The 22,079-nt window shown below is 44.8% G+C and overlaps 1 protein-coding gene across 1 annotated transcript in view; it reads left to right on the forward strand.

The window, feature by feature from the left end:
- Positions 1 to 20,713, forward strand: part of LOC142209046 (uncharacterized) — a 33,904-nt gene extending 13,191 nt beyond the window's left edge. Inside the window, exons 2-4 of the mRNA XM_075277985.1 lie at positions 8,708 to 8,806; positions 9,892 to 18,298; positions 18,331 to 20,713. Of these exons, the coding sequence (XP_075134086.1) occupies positions 8,716 to 8,806; positions 9,892 to 13,370 (3,570 nt within the window). The 5' untranslated portion in view covers positions 8,708 to 8,715 and the 3' untranslated portion in view covers positions 13,371 to 18,298; positions 18,331 to 20,713. The remainder of the gene's footprint in view (positions 1 to 8,707; positions 8,807 to 9,891; positions 18,299 to 18,330) is intronic.
- Positions 20,714 to 22,079: the final 1,366 nt, after the last annotated feature.

Genomic DNA, 22,079 nt, shown 5'->3' on the forward strand with positions numbered 1-22,079 from the left:
CAGTTACTGTGTACATACATTACATTACTTATCCTGTATTATACTCCAGAGCTGCGCTCACTATTCTGCTGGTACAGTCACTGTGTACATACATTACATTACTTATCCTGTATTATACTCCAGAGCTGCACTCACTATTCTGCTGGTACAGTCACTGTGTACATACATTACTTATCCTGTATTATACTCCAGAGCTGCGCTCACTATTCTGCTGGTGCAGTCACTGTGTACATACATTACATTACTTATCCTGTATTATACTCCAGAGCTGCGCTCACTATTCTGCTGGTACAGTCACTGTGTACATACATTACATTACTTATCCTGTATTATACTCCAGAGCTGCGCTCACTATTCTGCTGGTGCAGTCACTGTGTACATACATTACATTACTTATCCTGTATTATACTCCAGAGCTGCGCTCACTATTCTGCTGGTGCAGTCACTGTGTACATACATTACATTACTTATCCTGTATTATACTCCAGAGCTGCGCTCACTATTCTGCTGGTACAGTCACTGTGTACATACATTACATTACTTATCCTGTATTATACTCCAGAGCTGCGCTCACTATTCTGCTGGTACAGTCACTGTGTACATACATTACATTACTTATCCTGTATTATACTCCAGAGCTGCGCTCACTATTCTGCTGGTACAGTCACTGTGTACATACATTACATTACTTATCCTGTATTATACTCCAGAGCTGCGCTCACTATTCTGCTGGTACAGTCACTGTGTACATACATTACTTATCCTGTATTATACTCCAGAGCTGCGCTCACTATTCTGCTGGTGCAGTCACTGTGTACATACATTACATTACTTATCCTGTATTATACTCCAGAGCTGCGCTCACTATTCTGCTGGTACAGTCACTGTGTACATACATTACATTACTTATCCTGTATTATACTCCAGAGCTGCGCTCACTATTCTGCTGGTGCAGTCACTGTGTACATACATTACATTACTTATCCTGTATTATACTCCAGAGCTGCGCTCACTATTCTGCTGGTGCAGTCACTGTGTACATACATTACATTACTTATCCTGTATTATACTCTAGAGCTGCGCTCACTATTCTGCTGGTGCAGTCACTGTGTACATACATTACATTACTTATCCTGTATTATACTCCAGAGCTGCGCTCACTATTCTGCTGGTGCAGTCACTGTGTACATACATTACATTACTTATCCTGTATTACACTCCAGAGCTGCGCTCACTATTCTGCTGGTACAGTCACTGTGTACATACATTACATTACTTATCCTGTATTATACTCCAGAGCTGCGCTCACTGTACTGCTGGTACACTCACTGTGTACATACATTACATTACTTATCCTGTATTATACTCCAGAGCTGCGCTCACTGTACTGCTGGTACACTCACTGTGTACATACATTACATTAATTATCCTGTATTATACTCCATAGCTGTGCTCACTATTCTGCTGGTACAGTTACTGTGTACATACATTACATTACTTATCCTGTATTATACTCCAGAGCTGCAATCACTATTCTGCTGGTGCAGTCACTGTGTAAATACATTCATTAATTATCCTGTATTATACTCCAGAGCTGCGCTCACTATTCTGCTGGTACAGTCAGTGTACATACATTACATTACTTATCCTGTATTATACTCCAGAGCTGCGCTCACTATTCTGCTGGTACAGTCACTGTGTACATACATTACATTACTTATCCTGTATTATACTCCAGAGCTGCGCTCACTATTCTGCTAGTACAGTCACTGTGTACATACATTACATTACTTATCCTGTATTATACTCCAGAGCTGCGCTCACTATTCTGCTGGTGCAGTCACTGTGTACATACATTCATTACTTATCCTGTATTATACTCCAGAGCTGCGCTCACTATTCTGCTGGTACAGTCACTGTGTACATACATTACATTACTTATCCTGTATTATACTCCATAGCTGTGCTCACTATTCTGCTGGTACAGTTACTGTGTACATACATTACATTACTTATCCTGTATTATACTCCAGAGCTGCGCTCACTATTCTGCTGGTACAGTCACTGTGTACATACATTACATTACTTATCCTGTATTATACTCCAGAGCTGCACTCACTATTCTGCTGGTGCAGTCACTGTGTACATACATTCATTAATTATCCTGTATTATACTCCAGAGCTGCGCTCACTATTCTGCTGGTACAGTCACTGTGTACATACATTACATTACTTATCCTGTATTATACTCCAGAGCTGCGCTCACTATTCTGCTGGTACAGTCACTGTGTACATACATTACATTACTTATCCTGTATTATACTCCAGAGCTGCGCTCACTATTCTGCTGGTACAGTCACTGTGTACATACATTACTTATCCTGTATTATACTCCAGAGCTGCGCTCACTATTCTGCTGGTGCAGTCACTGTGTACATACATTACATTACTTATCCTGTATTATACTCCAGAGCTGCGCTCACTATTCTGCTGGTACAGTCACTGTGTACATACATTACATTACTTATCCTGTATTATACTCCAGAGCTGCGCTCACTATTCTGCTGGTGCAGTCACTGTGTACATACATTACATTACTTATCCTGTATTATACTCCAGAGCTGCGCTCACTATTCTGCTGGTGCAGTCACTGTGTACATACATTACATTACTTATCCTGTATTATACTCCAGAGCTGCGCTCACTATTCTGCTGGTGCAGTCACTGTGTACATACATTACATTACTTATCCTGTATTATACTCCAGAGCTGCGCTCACTATTCTGCTGGTGCAGTCACTGTGTACATACATTACATTACTTATCCTGTATTACACTCCAGAGCTGCGCTCACTATTCTGCTGGTACAGTCACTGTGTACATACATTACATTACTTATCCTGTATTATACTCCAGAGCTGCGCTCACTGTACTGCTGGTACACTCACTGTGTACATACATTACATTACTTATCCTGTATTATACTCCAGAGCTGCGCTCACTGTACTGCTGGTACACTCACTGTGTACATACATTACATTAATTATCCTGTATTATACTCCATAGCTGTGCTCACTATTCTGCTGGTACAGTTACTGTGTACATACATTACATTACTTATCCTGTATTATACTCCAGAGCTGCAATCACTATTCTGCTGGTGCAGTCACTGTGTAAATACATTCATTAATTATCCTGTATTATACTCCAGAGCTGCGCTCACTATTCTGCTGGTACAGTCAGTGTACATACATTACATTACTTATCCTGTATTATACTCCAGAGCTGCACTCACTATTCTGCTGGTACAGTCACTGTGTACATACATTACATTACTTATCCTGTATTATACTCCATAGCTGTGCTCACTATTCTGCTGGTACAGTTACTGTGTACATACATTACATTACTTATCCTGTATTATACTCCAGAGCTGCACTCACTATTCTGCTGGTGCAGTCACTGTGTACATACATTCATTAATTATCCTGTATTATACTCCAGAGCTGCGCTCACTATTCTGCTGGTACAGTCACTGTGTACATACATTACATTACTTATCCTGTATTATACTCCAGAGCTGCGCTCACTATTCTGCTGGTACAGTCACTGTGTACATACATTACATTACTTATCCTGTATTATACTCCAGAGCTGCGCTCACTATTCTGCTGGTACAGTCACTGTGTACATACATTACATTACTTATCCTGTATTATACTCCAGAGCTGCGCTCACTATTCTGCTGGTACAGTCACTGTGTACATACATTACTTATCCTGTATTATACTCCAGAGCTGCGCTCACTATTCTGCTGGTACAGTCACTGTGTACATACATTACATTACTTATCCTGTATTATACTCCAGAGCTGCGCTCACTATTCTGCTGGTGCAGTCACTGTGTACATACATTACATTACTTATCCTGTATTATACTCCAGAGCTGCGCTCACTATTCTGCTGGTACAGTCACTGTGTACATACATTACATTACTTATCCTGTATTATACTCCAGAGCTGCGCTCACTATTCTGCTGGTGCAGTCACTGTGTACATACATTACATTACTTATCCTGTATTATACTCCAGAGCTGCGCTCACTATTCTGCTGGTACAGTCACTGTGTACATACATTACATTACTTATCCTGTATTATACTCCAGAGCTGCGCTCACTATTCTGCTGGTGCAGTCACTGTGTATATACATTACATTACTTATCCTGTATTATACTCCAGAGCTTCGCTCACTATTCTGCTGGTGCTGTCATTGTGTACATACATTACATTACTTATCCTGTATTATACTCCAGAGCTGCGCTCACTATTCTGCTGGTACAGTCACTGTGTACATACATTACATTACTTATCCTGTATTATACTCCAGAGCTGCGCTCACTATTCTGCTGGTACAGTCACTGTGTACATACATTAGATTACTTATCCTGTATTATACCCCAGAGCTGCGCTCACTATTCTGCTGGTACAGTCACTGTGTACATACATTACTTATCCTGTATTATACTCCAGAGCTGCGCTCACTATTCTGCTGGTACAGTCACTGTGTACATACATTACTTATCCTGTATTATACTCCAGAGCTGCGCTCACTATTCTGCTGGTACAGTCACTGTGTACATACATTACTTATCCTGTATTATACTCCAGAGCTGCGCTCACTATTCTGCTGGTACAGTCACTGTGTACATACATTACATTACTTATCCTGTATTATACTCCAGAGCTGCGCTCACTATTCTGCTGGTGCAGTCACTGTGTACATACATTACATTACTTATCCTGTATTATACTCCAGAGCTGCGCTCACTATTCTGCTGGTACAGTCACTGTGTACATACATTACATTACTTATCCTGTATTATACTCCAGAGCTGCGCTCACTATTCTGCTGGTGCAGTCACTGTGTATATACATTACATTACTTATCCTGTATTATACTCCAGAGCTTCGCTCACTATTCTGCTGGTGCTGTCATTGTGTACATACATTACATTACTTATCCTGTATTATACTCCAGAGCTGCGCTCACTATTCTGCTGGTACAGTCACTGTGTACATACATTACATTACTTATCCTGTATTATACTCCAGAGCTGCGCTCACTATTCTGCTGGTACAGTCACTGTGTACATACATTAGATTACTTATCCTGTATTATACCCCAGAGCTGCGCTCACTATTCTGCTGGTACAGTCACTGTGTACATACATTACTTATCCTGTATTATACTCCAGAGCTGCGCTCACTATTCTGCTGGTGCAGTCACTGTGTACATACATTACTTATCCTGTATTATACTCCAGAGCTGCGCTCACTATTCTGCTGGTACAGTCACTGTGTACATACATTACATTACTTATCCTGTATTATACTCCAGAGCTGCGCTCACTATTCTGCTGGTGCAGTCACTGTGTACATACATTACATTACTTATCCTGTATTATACTCCAGAGCTGCGCTCACTATTCTGCTGGTACAGTCACTGTGTACATACATTACATTACTTATCCTGTATTATACTCCAGAGCTGCGCTCACTATTCTGCTGGTACAGTCACTGTGTACATACATTACATTACTTATCCTGTATTATACCCCAGAGCTGCGCTCACTATTCTGCTGGTACAGTCACTGTGTACATACATTACTTATCCTGTATTATACTCCAGAGCTGCGCTCACTATTCTGCTGGTACAGTCACTGTGTACATACATTACTTATCCTGTATTATACTCCAGAGCTGCGCTCACTATTCTGCTGGTACAGTCACTGTGTACATACATTACTTATCCTGTATTATACTCCAGAGCTGCGCTCACTATTCTGCTGGTACAGTCACTGTGTACATACATTACATTACTTATCCTGTATTATACTCCAGAGCTGCGCTCACTATTCTGCTGGTGCAGTCACTGTGTACATACATTACATTACTTATCCTGTATTATACTCCAGAGCTGCGCTCACTATTCTGCTGATACAGTCACTGTGTACATACATTACATTACTTATCCTGTATTATACTCCAGAGCTGCGCTCACTATTCTGCTGGTACAGTCACTGTGTACATACATTACATTACTTATCCTGTATTATACTCCAGAGCTGCGCTCACTATTCTGCTGGTGCAGTCACTGTGTACATACATTACATTACTTATCCTGTATTATACTCCAGAGCTGCGCTCACTATTCTGCTGGTACAGTCACTGTGTACATACATTACATTACTTATCCTGTATTATACTCCAGAGCTGCGCTCACTATTCTGCTGGTGCAGTCACTGTGTACATACATTACATTACTTATCCTGTATTATACTCCAGAGCTGCGCTCATTATTCTGCGGGTGCAGTCACTGTGTACATATATTACATTACTTATCCTGTATTATACTCCAGAGCTGCGCTCGCTATTCTGCTGGTACAGTCACTGTGTACATACATTACATTACTTATCCTGTATTATACTCCAGAGCTGCGCTCACTATTCTGCTTATCTGTACAGGATAAGTAATGTACTGTATGTACACAGTGACTGCACCAGCAGAATAGTGAGTGCAGCTCTGGAGTATAATACAGGATAAGTAATGTAATGTATGTACACAGTGACTGCACCAGCAGAATAGTGAGCGCAGCTCTGGAGGATAATACAGGATAAGTAATGTAATGTATGTACACAGTGACTGTACCAGCAGAATAGTGAGCGCAGCTCTGGAGTATAATACAGGATAAGTAATGTAATGTATGTACACAGTGACTGCACCACAGAATAGTGAGCGCAGCTCTGGAGTATAATACAGGATAAGTAATGTAATGTATGTACACAGTGACTGCACCAGCAGAATATCGAGCACAGCTCTGGAGTATAATACAGGATAAGTAATGTAATGTATGTACACAGTGGCTGTACCAGCAGAATAGTGAGCGCAGCTCTGGAGTATAATACAGGATAAGTAATGTAATGTATGTACACAGTGACTGCACCAGCAGAATAGTGAGTGCAGCTCTGGAGTATAATACAGGATAAGTAATGGAATGTATGTACACAGTGACTGTACCAGCAGAATAGTGAGCGCAGCTCTGGAGTATATTACTGGATAAGTAATGTAATGTATGTACACAGTGACTGTACCAGCAGAATAGTGAGCGCAGCTCTGGAGTATATTACTGGATAAGTAATGTAATGTATCTACACAGTGACTGCACCAGCAGAATAGTGAGCGCAGCTCTGGAGTATATTACTGGATAAGTAATGGAATGTATGTACACAGTGACTGCACCAGCAGAATAGTGAGCGCAGCTCTGGAGTATATTACTGGATAAGTAATGGAATGTATGTACATTCTGTTTGGCATCTTTATTTACCACATGGCTGTTGCTTTAAGGTTGCCATGTGTACCAGTCTTTGATAAGCTCTGGCTGGGTCGGCTCAGAGGTGTGAGGGCTGTACTTCGGCGGGGTGCTGTGACCTGACACTTTCCTTACTCGGTGCCTGTGATTACATTCGTTTTCTAGGCTCTCTGTTGTCAGAACTCGCTCCTGGTCCCTTACCCTGTTTCCCTCTGGTTACTGGTTTTCCTCCTCTTTGTGATTCGGTTTTATCTGTGACCTCCTGGACTTGACCTTGGCTTTGACTTCTGATCTGCTTTGTTTTGGTTTTTGTCCCTGGCTTCTATAGTACACTAGTTGTCTGGGTTTCTGGTTTGGTCCTTGGCCAGCAAGTTCACCTGTTTTTTTGGCACCTAGTTCTTGGGTTTCACCTTCCTTTACTTTGGTCAGTACCTTGGGGTGACCTTAGACTCTACGATCTGTCCGTGTTGGGGTGCTTCATGTGATGGATATGCTGCAGGTATGTACAGCATTGTCAGTCTTCTCACATCGGACATATACAGCTTACACCGTTTTGTTCCATCTGAGGTGGAGAAATTCATAGATGGAACCTGAGAAGTCGGACTCGTATGAGGTTTGTTCTGTAGGAGACTCCAGTTAAAGGGATCTTGTGTAGTGAGGGGGTTAATTGCTAACACATGCTCCGCAGCTTTCATCCCGCCATCCCAATGTGGCTTTAATTCCCTCTGAAATCTGTTTGTTTCCCTTTTCAGTCTGTTCTGTATCCAAGAGATGTAATTTTCAGTGTATTGAAGGAGACATGGCGATTACTGGTGACATCATCGGAGAGTGCGTAGGATCGGGAGAAGCCACCAGTCTCCTTTTCCGCTGTTTAATGCCCGTCCCTGGGGTTGTGTATCTAGAGCAGAAGTAGGAATTGGGCAGCAACTTTCTAAAGTGATACCTTGCCCTTCTACGTTCTGATCATGTGTATTGGGGGGGGGGACCTCATATCATGGGGGGTGCTCTAACCCTTGCCACTACAAAGCTATGTCATCGTTGGCTCTTATTGGCTGTTCCTCCTGATGCTCCCATACACATGCACACTTGGCTGAGTGTCCGTAGGCTTTGGAATAGGCCTCATGTAGGGTTGACCCGTCTGTAACTCTCCTGGCTGTCATGGTGGATATAACTAACGTAAGGCTGGACAAATCCCAATGTGCCTAAAAAATGACTGCCGGTCCCCAACTGTTTGGATTGTTTTTGTATGAAGTCTATAGGAGTTCTGCCTGATTATGGTCTGTAGCAGCTGGATACCAGGGGATGTCGATGAGAACATTGTTTTTTATTATTTTTCAGGTCTCCAGATGTCCAAACCGGATGTTTTATCGATAATGGAAAATGCAGAAGAGCCCTTTGGTCAGGAGAACAATCAGGCCAGGGCCAGTCGAGTGGAAAGTAAGGACCAAACCATAAAGCTATATATTGTGTTATGTATTTGTATTGTGTGTGACTTAAAGGGGGAATCCAGTTTAGAAAACTTGTTTCCTTTTAGTAAATATTTGTGAGGAGGAGGGTGTCGTCGTAGTCAGAATGGTCATAAAAAGCGTCTCTCGTTTGGAGATTTTTTTTCTCTCCTTTATAGGGTTGAGCGATCGGGATCAGAAAAGATCGGATCCTGATCGGCGATCGAGCAAATTTCACGAACGGCTGGAAAATGATCAGAAATCGGATTTTAAAATCGATCCTGAAATCTCAAGATCGGCTCAACCCTACTCCTTTACTACACAGACCACGTATAAATCTATTCGTCTCCTACCTTTCGTCGTCTTCTCGGTGCCGCCGTTCGCCTAAAATCCCAGTTCTTCTCGGTATGTAAATGAGCTCTCTCGCAGCACTGGGGCCGGACCTCAGCGCTCAAACAGCACTGGGGGCGTCCCCAATGCTGCCAGAGAACTCTCCAGCGCCGCCTCTATCTTCTTCTGCAGAGAGATCTTCACCACGTCTTCTTCCAGTGGCAGCTTGTAACTTCTAGGCCTAGGGCAAACCAACTGCACATGCTCGCGGCCACAAGGAAAATGGCTGCTTACATAGTATTGGAAGCAGCCATTTTCTCATGGCGGGCGGGTATGCGCAGTCTGTTTGCCCGAGGCCTAGAAGTTACAAGCCGCCACTGGAAGAAGACATGGTGAAGACCTCGCTGCGGAAGATAGAGGCGGCGCTGGAGAGACCTCTGGCAGCATTGGGGACGGCCCCAGTGCTGTTTGAGCGCTGGGGCCCGCCTCCAGTGCTGCGAAAGAACTCATTTACATACCTACAACAACCGGGATTGTAGGCGACCGGCAGCACGGATAAGACAACGATAGGTAGGAGATGAATAGCCTTTCTTAAGGCTATTCCGACGTGGTACTTAGAAAATATGTCATCTGAATGATATGATCCCTTTAATTTCTCCCATGGTGGCACTGTAGGGGAATTGTAGACTTAGTAAATATTATTTCATTTTTATTATTATTAATTTTTTGATATTTTTTTGTTTTTAGTTTCAGAATGTTGGAACAGCGGAACAGCCGAGGAACCCCGATCCTTCGCTCCTCTGGTTGGAAAGCTGCCTGAAGACCAGTCCTCTTCACAAAACTCCCAAGGCACTATCATCGTCAGTGAGATAGAAAGCACCGACAACAGTTGGAGGGAAAAAAATGTCCATCCCATGATGCCGACCGAAGCGGTTTGCCAGTCAGGAAGTGCCACAGTTGAATACAATTATCCAGCAGGCCAGAGCTCCCCATCAACCTTGCCTCATTTGGAGAAAGGAAGACACGGAGAAGACGACATCGTGGTGGACCAAGGATCTGGTGGCCCCAAGATCACCGGGCCTGCTGAGGACACCTCAGCCCAGCCAGCATTACACGGCGTCACTCCATTGCCAACCAACTTCAGCAAACTTGAGAAGGACAACCTAGTGACCTGTAGACCACACGGATGGTCAAACAATGGCCACCAGTTTAAAACTATAGAGACTAGTAGAAGAAAAGGATCTAGCGCTACCGAGCAGCCAAACCAGAGGTTCTGGGGTCTGTTTCAATGCTCCTTCTGTAATTTCGTATTTCAAGATCTCTCAGAACTTCTGCAGCATCAAGAATCCCACAACCAAGAAAAATTCCAAGGTATAGGGAACGAACACACGCGTCCCGAGCAGCAAACTTCACAGCAGTCAGCCACTCCAGTGTTGGAGTGGAGAAGGTACCGCTGTATAGTGTGCGATAAGACTTTCTGCAAGCAGTCTTCACTGGTGACCCATCTGCGTATACACACCGGCGAGAAACCATTCTCTTGTCACGTATGCAAAAGAAAATTTAACCAACGTACCAGTCTCACGGTCCACCTACGAACTCATACCGGGGAAGCACCGTTTCCTTGCAGCAAATGTAACCGAAGTTTTCGACAACAGTCTAACCTGACCCACCATATGAAGAGTCATCAAAGAGCCGAGGAACTTGACGGGGTGGATTGGAGCGAAGAGAACACGGCCCCAGGAATTCCCTTCATGTATCTGATATCGGAAGGTGATGAATCCAGCAGTGAAGTTTGGGGCAGCAAGGTTCCATTTGTCAAAGGTGACAAGGGAGAAGATCCCGGATCGTGTAAAAGACCCTACGTCTGCGGTCACTGTTTTAAGCGGTTCACTCATCAGTCCAACCTCATGGTCCATCAACGAATCCACACTGGGGATCGATCGTATCGTTGCCAAGAATGTGGCAAGCATTTCACCAGAAGAACCAGCCTGATGGTACACTTACGGGGTCACACCGGAGAAATGCCGTACTCTTGTCTTCAGTGCGGGAAAAGTTTCCGTCAACAGTCCAACCTTCTGTATCACATGAAAAGCCACGCTTTGCCGACTGAACCAAAAGCTAACGTAAGCACAGAAAATGAGCAGGCCTCAAAGATGTCCGGGCAGCTCATTGGACCGTCTGGTCAATATGTTGAGCGAGAGAGCCCACAGATGATAAACATTGGTGGGGGGCGAATTGAAGAAAGCCAGGTCAGGGCTTACCAATGTACCCAATGCTCGAAATGGTTCCCTAGCTCTCATAGCCTTCTGTTGCATCAAAAACTTCATGTCGACCAGTCCAATGCCATCATGCATTGTAGAGAAATTCAGGTCTCGTACCCCATTAACAGAGGCCTTCCGCATGCCTATCCTGAGAACATGCTGTCTCCTCGTCAGGAACATGATGGTTATCCTCAACATTTTAAGATGCCTGCACGATCAGAGGCCAACAACGTGTCTGGGATGCTAAATAGCCTCGAGGCCAACCTTATTCCCCAGCCAGGACATAGCATTACCTATCAAAGAGTTGGAAATCATTCGGGAGAGGGAGGACCTCCGAAGGGTCCTTTCCATGTTTTAGGAAGGGGAAGACCAAGAAAAATTACTTGGATTGGTCAGGGACAAGGACCAGCAGGGTCCTCCATGGCAGGCAAAGCCGTACACAAGTGCTGGAAGTGTCCTAGGCACTTCAACAATAAGTCCAACTTAATTGTCCACTTACGTATACACACGGGGGAAAAGCCTTTCCAGTGCTGGCTTTGTGAGAAGAGATTCAGACAGCAGTCCAACCTGATCCAACATCTTAAGAATCACGAAGACGTTCTCGGAGATGAACTCATCACTCGTCCGCGGAAGCATGCCAGTAAAGAACAGCAAAACGGAAAAAACATTCACACCATGGCAATGACTCTGTCCCCGAACGCACCCCACGTTCAGTCAGGTTTTCTGCCGTTTGATGGGAACCCGATGCATCACAACGGGCAGCTGTTTCAGGGACCTCAGACTATCCATCTAGGTGATATCGCCTCCAGTAGCGATTGCGTTGCTGATAATTTAGAAGTTAATGGCACCCAGTCGTCATCATCACCCGAAAGTACCTACAAGTGCGGCAGCTGCTTTAAGACATTTACTCACAAGTCCAACCTCTTGGTCCATGAACGTATTCACTCAGGAGATAAGACCTATCGCTGCCTCGAGTGTGGTAAGCAGTTCAGTCAGCGCACCAGTCTGATGGTGCACCTTAGGACTCACACCGGGGAGATGCCGTACTCTTGTTTGCAGTGTAGGAGACGTTTCCGGCAGCAGTCCAACTTACTTTATCATATAAAGACAAACACTGTGCAAGGGCAGCTAAACTGTACCGCCGAGAACGTGCCAACCTCTCCTCTGCTTCCTAGGTTAGAGTCGGGGATTGAACCTAGCATGAGCTCCGACATAGAATCTTCTCCTACTCAAGCCCATTCTTGGGTCCATTTGGAGACTAATTCTAAGAACGAAACCGCGTCTGCTTCATCTCCCGATGGAGCGAAAGGAGAGTTCCACTGTCCGGCCTGCGACAAAATATTCACTCACCAATCCAACCTGTTAGTGCACCAACGAATCCACTCCGGTGAGCGGACATACCACTGCCACGAGTGCAACCGTCAGTTCAGTCAACGCACCAGTCTGATGATCCACTTGCGCACTCATACTGGAGAGATGCCATACTCGTGCCAATGCTGCGGCAAGCGTTTCCGACAACAGTCAAACCTCTTGTATCATTTAAAGAGTCACGTAGGACAGGGGATTACGGTAGATGCTAGCCAGAGCGCAGAGTATGCGGCGCCCAGAGCCAGGGGTCGTCCTCGGAAGTCAGAATCCAACGATGACTCCAAGGAGAAAAGAATAATCCCACGAGGAAAGCGTACGTACAAGTGCACCGAGTGCCCCAGACGCTACAACCTCATGTCTAATCTGGTGGCGCACCAGAAGTCTCATGACCTACAACCCCTATACAGTTGCTTAGAGTGTGGCGAAAGCTTCCTTCATCAGGGGTATCTTGCGGTTCACAAGAAGCAGCATGCCAAGGTAACCCCACCTCATCATGGCGTACAGTTCTGTTGGAGACCCAACCAAGAGTTGATGGACACCAGAAATACTGGTCCAGAAGAAGAAAGGAACGCCGTATACACGCCGCATGAAAAATAATCCCCGAAAAAGGAATTAGGTAGAATAGTGGTCACGATGAAGGTCTCAAGATGGCCTTACTATGTATGGAACTTCATATCTGTGCGTTTCAGGTAGTACCTGATATTCGAGAAGGTGGGCTATACTTCTGATATATTATCACGATGGTAGACTGTTTTGTACAATTACGAATGCTTTAGGGGGGGAACCAAATTTCCTAAAAAAGTTCTGACCTGGTAAAAACGTTGGTGATGCCAGTTCTCCGGAAGAGAGTCAAAACTTAGAGATGAATATATTGCGACAGGATCGAACTTTCCAATACTAGATATCAAGAAGAAGATAAACATGGCCGCTCTCTTCCAGAGTCGTTCCATTAAGATGAGCTGCAGTACCTCACGCAGCCTGTGGGCAGGGGTGGTGCTGTGTTTGGAAGAAAGCAGCCATGTTTTTTTTTTTTTTTTTAGTCCATGAAATGACATGGGAAGCACTTATTTATCTTTGGCTAGGTAACCACTGAGTGGGATATGTAACGCACTTGGATGCCAGCAGGTCCACCGTTTTGTGGACTGTACCATATTTGTTTCAGTAAGAGGCAGTAATTCATAGGATATTGGTTTGACCCATGTGATTAATGGAGGATTGGTCCATTAGGCCCGGTTTTTTGAGTATATTTGAGAAATTACCGATAAGTGGTATTTATTTTTATAGTGCTGTCCTTTATGTTTCGTTATCACGAGGTGGCTGCGTTCCTTTAGTAACGTAGGAATATGTTGCCTTCTATGGCATTGACCATACTCTTCGCTGTGTAGCTTTTTTGTTCTTTACTGTATGGAATCAGATGTAGCGAGTTGTCTACGTTATGTATTGTGTAAATAGAAGGCTTTTTTTATTTATGCATTTATTATATATGTTTTTTTCGTTTCTCCATTAATATAGCAGCGGGTCCAGATGTTGCTTTACTTCCTCTGTGTCTTACCTCAGACTCCTAACCACAGTCAGTCATAACGCCCCAGCCATCTTCTGCCTATGTCTTGTGAGATGTTCACAGCCTGTGTAGTAGATATTAGAGGAGTCGGGGAGAAGATCCCGTATCATAAGGTCATTTATGTTTCTGAAATTTGGACAATGTGTTACAAGTTGATCACACGGAGTCCCCGCTATGGGGATTGCCGGCAATCATCTACAATCAGTGGCCAACTTTTTTGCAATAGGATCACAGCCTGTGTAGTAGATATTACAGCGGCCACGGAGAAGATGTGTATCTTAAGGTCAGTTTGTGAAAATGGTGCATCCATTGCCAAAGAAGTTGATCACATTGAATCTTGTAGTGGGGATAAGCTACAGTCTGGGAAGGAACCTTGCAAATGTATGAGCACAGCCTGTGTAGTAGATACTAGAGGAGTCGGGGAGAAGATCCCGTATCATAAGGTCATTTATGTTTCTGAAATTTGGACAACGTGTGACAAGTAGATCACACTGAGTCCCCGCTATGGGGATCGCTGGCAATCATCTAGAAACTTTTTTGCAATAGGATCACAGCCTGTGTAGTAGATATTACAGCGGCCACGGAGAAGATGTGTATCTTAAGGTCGTTTTCTGAAAACGGTGCATCCATTGCCAAAGAAGTTGATCACATTGAATCTTGGAGAGGGGATAAGCTACAGTCTGTGAAGTATCCTGACAAATGTACGAGCACAGACTGTGTAGTAGATATTAGAGAGGTTGGGGAGAAGAGGCATCCCATCACTAAGTAGCGATCGTTGTGGCCATCGTTGGTGATTGTCTATAATCCAAGAACCCGGTAGACAGTGTTTACTTTTTCTACAATGGTATTGGTTAGCCACGGGTCTGATCGGTGAGGGTCTGACTCCCAGGACAATGGTGTTCCCTTGTGATTGGCCTCCCTTATTTCTATAGGACTGATGTAGATGGTAGAGTACAAGTCTCACATGTCCTCAGCAACCCCTTAGAGATCAGTGGATCTACGATGTACATCAGAACACATGGATCGCCCGATCTTGGGGTCAATGGTGGCCCCAGTAGTCAGACCCCACCTGTCAGACAGATAACTTGTACTACGCACAATACTCCTTTTAGGTCTTGACGAAGGTCTAGTCACGCAGTCGATAGTACGAAGCGCCTTTCTTGCCATCAAATAATGGAAATCTCAATAGAACCAAAGTGGATCCAAGTGGCCACGTGGGTCTGAGGATGCATCCAGTGCACCGCCATAATGTGAGCGCAGCCAACGCTACACGAGTCATTTCTCAGTTCTCTTATTATTAGAAATACCTGGAATGTGACAACAGGATTCCCCATAAACTATAGTCCTAGTCTCGAGGGGAATTTTGGATCCCCCACCGACCATTAGAGATTGAAAGGTTTTTGGAATTGTTTCTGCGGTTATTTATAAGCATTATGTTCAAGCCTTGTTATAGGAATCTAGATTTGAAGTGTTTTTGTCTATTTTGGTGCATTTGTTGCTGTTACTAAGGTCCTTCCTCCCTCGAAACAGAAAAAGGCCCAGCTCCCGTTGTGTGTGTGAGCTCGGTGCGGGTTCTTTACGTCACTAACCACATAAGTGCTTCCCATTTCAGCAGTATTATTATGACTATTGCTCCTTTGGTATAGGACGTGTTAGGCGGCCATTTTCTTACAATCCAGTAGCCAGGCATGTAATATAAAGCCCGGTGCCTCAAGGCCATTGGTTTCACAGTCTATGGACCACTGGGCAAACAAAATGGCTGCTCTGCAGGTTTACAGATGACAGATAAACCACACACAGGCCGAGAGAGAAGAAATAAAAATTGGGAATGTCGGTGAATTATATAAAGTACAAGGCTCATATATATATTTTACTAATACATAGTGTATATATTACTTGTCTAACCTGAAAAAAATATGCCACATCAATCTAACGTATTAGGAAGGAAGAATCCATTTTGTGTTGCCAAAGGCGAGAAGCTCCTTTTGCACTTGCCCCATTTTGCCTCTTTGCACTTTTTATACCTGTCAAATGGTGTCACATGAGGATTTGTGCCCATGGGCCTTGAGAGAATGAAATAAGCCTCATGTCTTGGCCTATAGCTACTATCGCCCCTTGGGATCAGACACCCAAAGAGTTGGGCTAGTATCCAACCTGGACCCTGGTATGTAGCCTAGCACTCCTTAGGATTGGATGCCTAAAAAGTCAGACTAGTATCTAATCTGGACTCTGGGGCATAGCATAGTAGCCTAGCACCCTTAAGGCTTGAACAACCAAAATGTCAGGCTAGTATACAATCTGGACCTGAGACATAGCCTTGAACCCTATAGAATTGAACACTTAAAGACTTGGGCTAGTATCCAACCTACCCAAGCTCAGGCTGGTATCCAACCTACCCAAGCTCAGCCTGGTATCCAACCTGCCCAAGCTCAAGCTAGTATCCAACCTACCCAAGCTCAAGCTAGTATTCAACCTACCTAAGCTCAGGCTGGTATCCAACCTACCCAAGTTCAAACTAGTATCCAACCTACCCAAGCTCAGGCTGGTATCCAACCCACCCAAGCTCAGCCTGGTATCCAACCCACCCAAGCTCAGCCTGGTATCCAACCCACCCAAGCTCAGCCTGGTATCCAACCTACCCAAGCTCAGCCTGGTATCCAACCTACCCAAGCTCAGGCTGGTATCCAACCTACTCAAGTTCAGCCGCCCCATTCCAAATTACATTGGTGGATCGTGATGACATCATCATAGTCCTCTCACCGGTTTATACATTGAGCATTCATTACCCACGATTCTTCTAATGGACGGAAATGTATTTGCATGGTGCTAACGCACAACACCCTGTGCGCTAATTTGCATAAATTACCCCTCCCCCCCAGTTTACAGCACTTTTCACACAAGTATCTTCAGCACCGATGTGTCGCTGTACATGGCACAGATATAGAACCGCACAACCTTCACTTCTGTTCTCTGCTGCAAATCTAATGAGATGAATGACCCATTTTTTGTGCACAGTCTCGGAGCGCGAGGCCGTATTAAAATACTGACAGTCACATGGAATTAGTATTAGGAACTGAATGAACAACGGTCAACGGAGTTGTGAATGAAGAGGCTATGAGGCTTAGACGGAGGGGAAACTGTTAATATCTGCGCCTCGGCGAGCCGTGACCTAGTTAGTTGTGTGCGCCAGTGTTTAGTCCCTAGAGGACACGATCGGTGTGAAGTCTGTTTTGTAACACAGATTGCAGGTTCCAGGTTGACCACTAGAGGTCGGTATAGAAAAATGTCTCGCTTTACAGTGTGCTGTGAAACTAATTATCATCACTGTTGTAAAATAAGCGGCTTTCACAGTCACTAGGAAGATCTCATTTTTCCTGCAGATTGAAGCGTTACCTTGAGATGCCTCATGACCGTACAGAGGTGGTTGCAAATGGTTCCATTTATTACTGGTTGATGCTAGAATACAGAAGTTAGAAGTAGTTTCTCTTTGACTTGGATCCAGTAGGTGGCGTTGCATTGACTCCAGGTGTATTTTAGCTGTGTGGTCTGGTGGACTCCTAGAAGATGGAACCACGCGGAGGACTCTTAGATCCATGAATTGGCTTTGCCCGCCAACCCGTCACGGCTAACTCACTCTCTGACTTGGCATTTGTCGTCACCATGTGGGCCGAATCACAGGAACTAAATATGACTTTCCTAAATACAATCCTATCTTGTTTGACATGGACACGGGGTAGTGCCTAATCCTAATAGTCATGGGGAGGGGGGGAAAGAGGGTGGATTTTAATGCTAAAGGTCACTGGGGAACAGGGGGTGGAGCTTAATACTAACAATCACAAGAGGTCATGAGGACAGGGGGTGGAGCTTAATACTAACAGTCACAGGAGGACATAAGGATGGGGTGGAGCTTAATACTAACAGTCACAAGACACGGGGTGGTGCTTAATACTAACAATCACAGGTCGTAGGGACACGGGTGAAGCTTAATACTAACAGTCACAGGTCATAGGGGGTAGTGCCTAATAATAACAGTCACAGGAAGTCAGGGCACAGTGGGTGGTGCCTAATGCAGTCACAGGGACACGGGGTGGTGCCTAATAGTAACAGTCACTGGAGATCACATGGGCACGTGGGCAATACTTACTATTAACACTGATGAGGTCACAGGGACACATGGGGTGATGCTGAATACTGACAGTCACAGGGACACTGGAGCGGAGGCAGCGCCACCTACTGTATGCACCCCAGGCCGGGGAGAACCTACTGTTAACCACTCTCTATAGCATCTACCCTTTAGGACTACTCCGAGGAGACACTTTGGGACCAAAGATGAGAGTGACTTTGGAAATCTGGTGCACAAAGATCTGGTGTCTCTGATGTTATTGCCTTGGAGAAATGCTATAGGATATATTTTTGCTATTAATAAATTCAGATTGCAGTCTTTATACCACTTAATATACCATAAAGGGTCAGTTGCAGATGGTGGGTATGTGGTCACAACACCCGGGCGTCCCGATACTCAACTGAATGTATTGTCCCATACTATAGAGTGGATTCTTGCCATAGTTACATATGACATAGGATAGACTAAGGTGGTTGGGATGTTAGGCGTTTGCGTTGGAGACCAGCGGTCTATAGGATGGCCGGAGGCCTAACATCGGCGAGCCTACAACTGGTTCTTGGTCTCCATTGGGATCAAGTCGACTTGACTTCGGGCCAAGCACCCACACCCCACCATTGTCGTAGGTCAGACAGACCGGAAGGGCAACGGCAGGGAATGTCACATATACTGTATTGAAATCAATTACTGTTCAAATCTACTGTATGCAAACCTCGACCAGATCTAGTTCCCGATACGGTTACACGTCTCGCCTATGTTTATATTAAACCAAGGAGCTGTATTACTAGACGTCACCACTGGGACCAGCGGAAAGGACTTTGTAAAAGGGTAACTCTAATGGTGATATCGGTGGCACCTCCGGGCAGACCTTTAATGGTGATAGATCTGTATACTGTATGTAGATGATTTCTAGTTGCTAAAGGACCTTTGATGGTAATATTCAAGGTCCTTCGCCATTCCATATTTCTAAAAATAACCCACGATCATTTTGTTTCAGAGACATTCCCTTTAAGACAAAGCTTTGTACGGTTTCCGTCTTTAACGCGACAGGTATCACCATCGGAGTCACCCTTCGACGCCGATCCCAATCGTATTGCCTGAACCAGTGTAAGCCAATCCGGTGACAACCATGAGGTACGAGACATGCTTTGACTTGAGGCCAGTGGTTGCCGACATCTCCTAGGACTACTCTACTGCACATCGTACGTTACCGCAATGATATTAGGAAAGTTATTGAGCAGCCCCGGGCACAACGGGGCGCTCTCACCATTGTTTCCGAACCTCTGTCCTCAGGGTGAAAAGTGCAGTGTCTGTATGTATTTTGCAATAATCAGAGGTTGTCGTCTTGTAGAAACCCTTTTCCACCCGAGATCTAATGTATATGTTCTCTGAATTGTGCATATTTAACCATTTCGTGATCGTCCTTTTCCTTTCGAGAACCTACTTTGTCTTCCACGGAAAGTTATATTTTGATTGTGTAGAGTGGGGGCAAAAAACAAAAGTGGTGGTCTTCTCGTGACCCGACGTTACCTCACTCGCTAACCCGTGCTTCTTGATCTGTTTGCAAGACCAACCTTCCTTCCGCCCTAGACCCGGTTGGATCAGTAGAAGAATTTCAGCTCCGAAAGCCCAATGTGATGGGAAAACGCTCATATTGTGGACTGATGGACATTAGGAACCTTCTCGTTGTCACAACATAGGAGCAGACTATACTGACCCGAGCATAACGCTGCCGATACTAGGAGCTTGGTTCTTCTAGGAGCGTCTTCTAGCTCAAGGATCCCCATGCGGATTACTCTTAGCTGACCACCATGTTTTGTGTGTTAACTTTAAGAACCTTTTTGAGAGTCCCCGACGAGAAAACTGACAGTCCTCTACGGCAAGTAACTATAACGGGGTAAAGACTCCACCAATGGAGGGCGATGACGCCACTCTCAACGCTAGAGCTGCACCATCTGTTACTTACCCAGCCAAAGGGAAACTTCTTCACGGGTGACCGTACAATAAACGGGAGACCCCACACCGTGTGGAGCAACGTGCTGCCTATGGGGTTGAGGACAACACTTGCCAACGAATGGACTATCCACCTTGTAAAAGTTCTGTCTTGCTCAACCAACCTTCCAGATGTACTCTCTGCTGTAACACTTCACCAGGCTCTTTTGTAATGAAGCCTTCTGTAGTACGCTCCTGTTAGATTAATTCTCCATGTGGTATTACTAACAATGCATTAGCAAAAGAGAATAAAAAGAAAACGTTTGGATAAGCCGACGCTTGCGAGGATTTGTTACTCCACCGGTTGGTGCGGCCTACGTAAAGATATGGCTGCGGTTACTCTGGGTTCACACCAGCGTTTGGCACTCCGTATTAGGTTTCTGTCATTAGGAAACCGGTCACGCCAAATCCGGCCGTGAGCACTTTATGCTCTCCGCAGCGAAAGTTTTTTTAAAACCGGACAGAGTACTGCATGTCCGACTCTGTGTTTCTTCGCGGAGCGCATAAAACGCTCACCGGCGCTCACAGCCGGACACTATACAAACCCATTCAAATAAATGTGACTGCAGGTTTCCGTCTCCTGCCCCTGTTTTGTGCAAAAAACAGAAACTTGCAGAACGGAGTCCCGGGCGCAGATGTGAACGAGCCCTTTGCTGTGTAAGATTTTTGCTCGAGGGCACACTCAGACTAGTTGTGGAGGAGTACATGGTAAGATTGGCTGCAGTGACTTTTATACAGTGTAGAGTGAATAGTATCGAAGTAGCAGGGAGTTGTCACCAGTGTTTTTGGTAAAGGTAACCCCTCGAGGGCACACACAGAGTAGTTGTGGAGGAGTATATAGGAAGACTACCTGCATTCATATAGAAGAGACTTTTATGCAGTGTAGTGTGAATAGATCATCAATATCGAAGTAGCGGGGAGTTGTCACCAGTGTTTTTGCTAAAGGTAAACCGTCAAGGGCACACATAGACTAGTTGTGGAGGAATACATGGTAAGACTCGCTGCAGTGACTTTTATACAGCGTAGCGCGAATAGCCCATCAGTATTGATGTAGCAGGGAGTTGTCACCAGTTGCCCCTTGAGGGCACACATAGACTAGTTGTGGAGGAGTACATGGTAAGACTGGCTGTAATCATATAGAAGTGACTGTTCTGGAGTGTAGCGCGAATAGCCCATCAGTATCGAAGTAGGGAGTTGTCACCGGTGTTTTTGTTAAAGGTAACCCCTCGAGGGCACACACAGACTAGTTGTGGAGGAGTCTATAGGAAGACTAGCTCCATCCATATAGAAGTGACTAGACCATTAATATCAGAGGGGACGGACTTCAGGCTTCTCATCGATTAGCTGTTTGGAGGGGGGGGGGTGAGGTGCTCGGGTGGCCTCTACATTTCCAGGCACAGCGCCATTGCTTCTTTAGTAGCCATGCTTGGTACTCCATGTAGCGTTGTGTCATTTGCTTGAATGGGATGGAGGTGCAGTACCAAGTGCAGCCACTATGACATGGATAGTAATGAGCCTGGAACACAGGTCGATGATGCCAGGAATCCGATCGCTCCTTATCTCATAGTAACGGCCCATCTTAACGGTAAGACATTAATATTGAAGGGGGTTATACACGGCCTATTTAACCACT

The sequence above is a fragment of the Leptodactylus fuscus genome, chromosome 6 (assembly GCF_031893055.1).
Source record: "Leptodactylus fuscus isolate aLepFus1 chromosome 6, aLepFus1.hap2, whole genome shotgun sequence".
NCBI lineage: Eukaryota > Metazoa > Chordata > Amphibia > Anura > Leptodactylidae > Leptodactylus > Leptodactylus fuscus.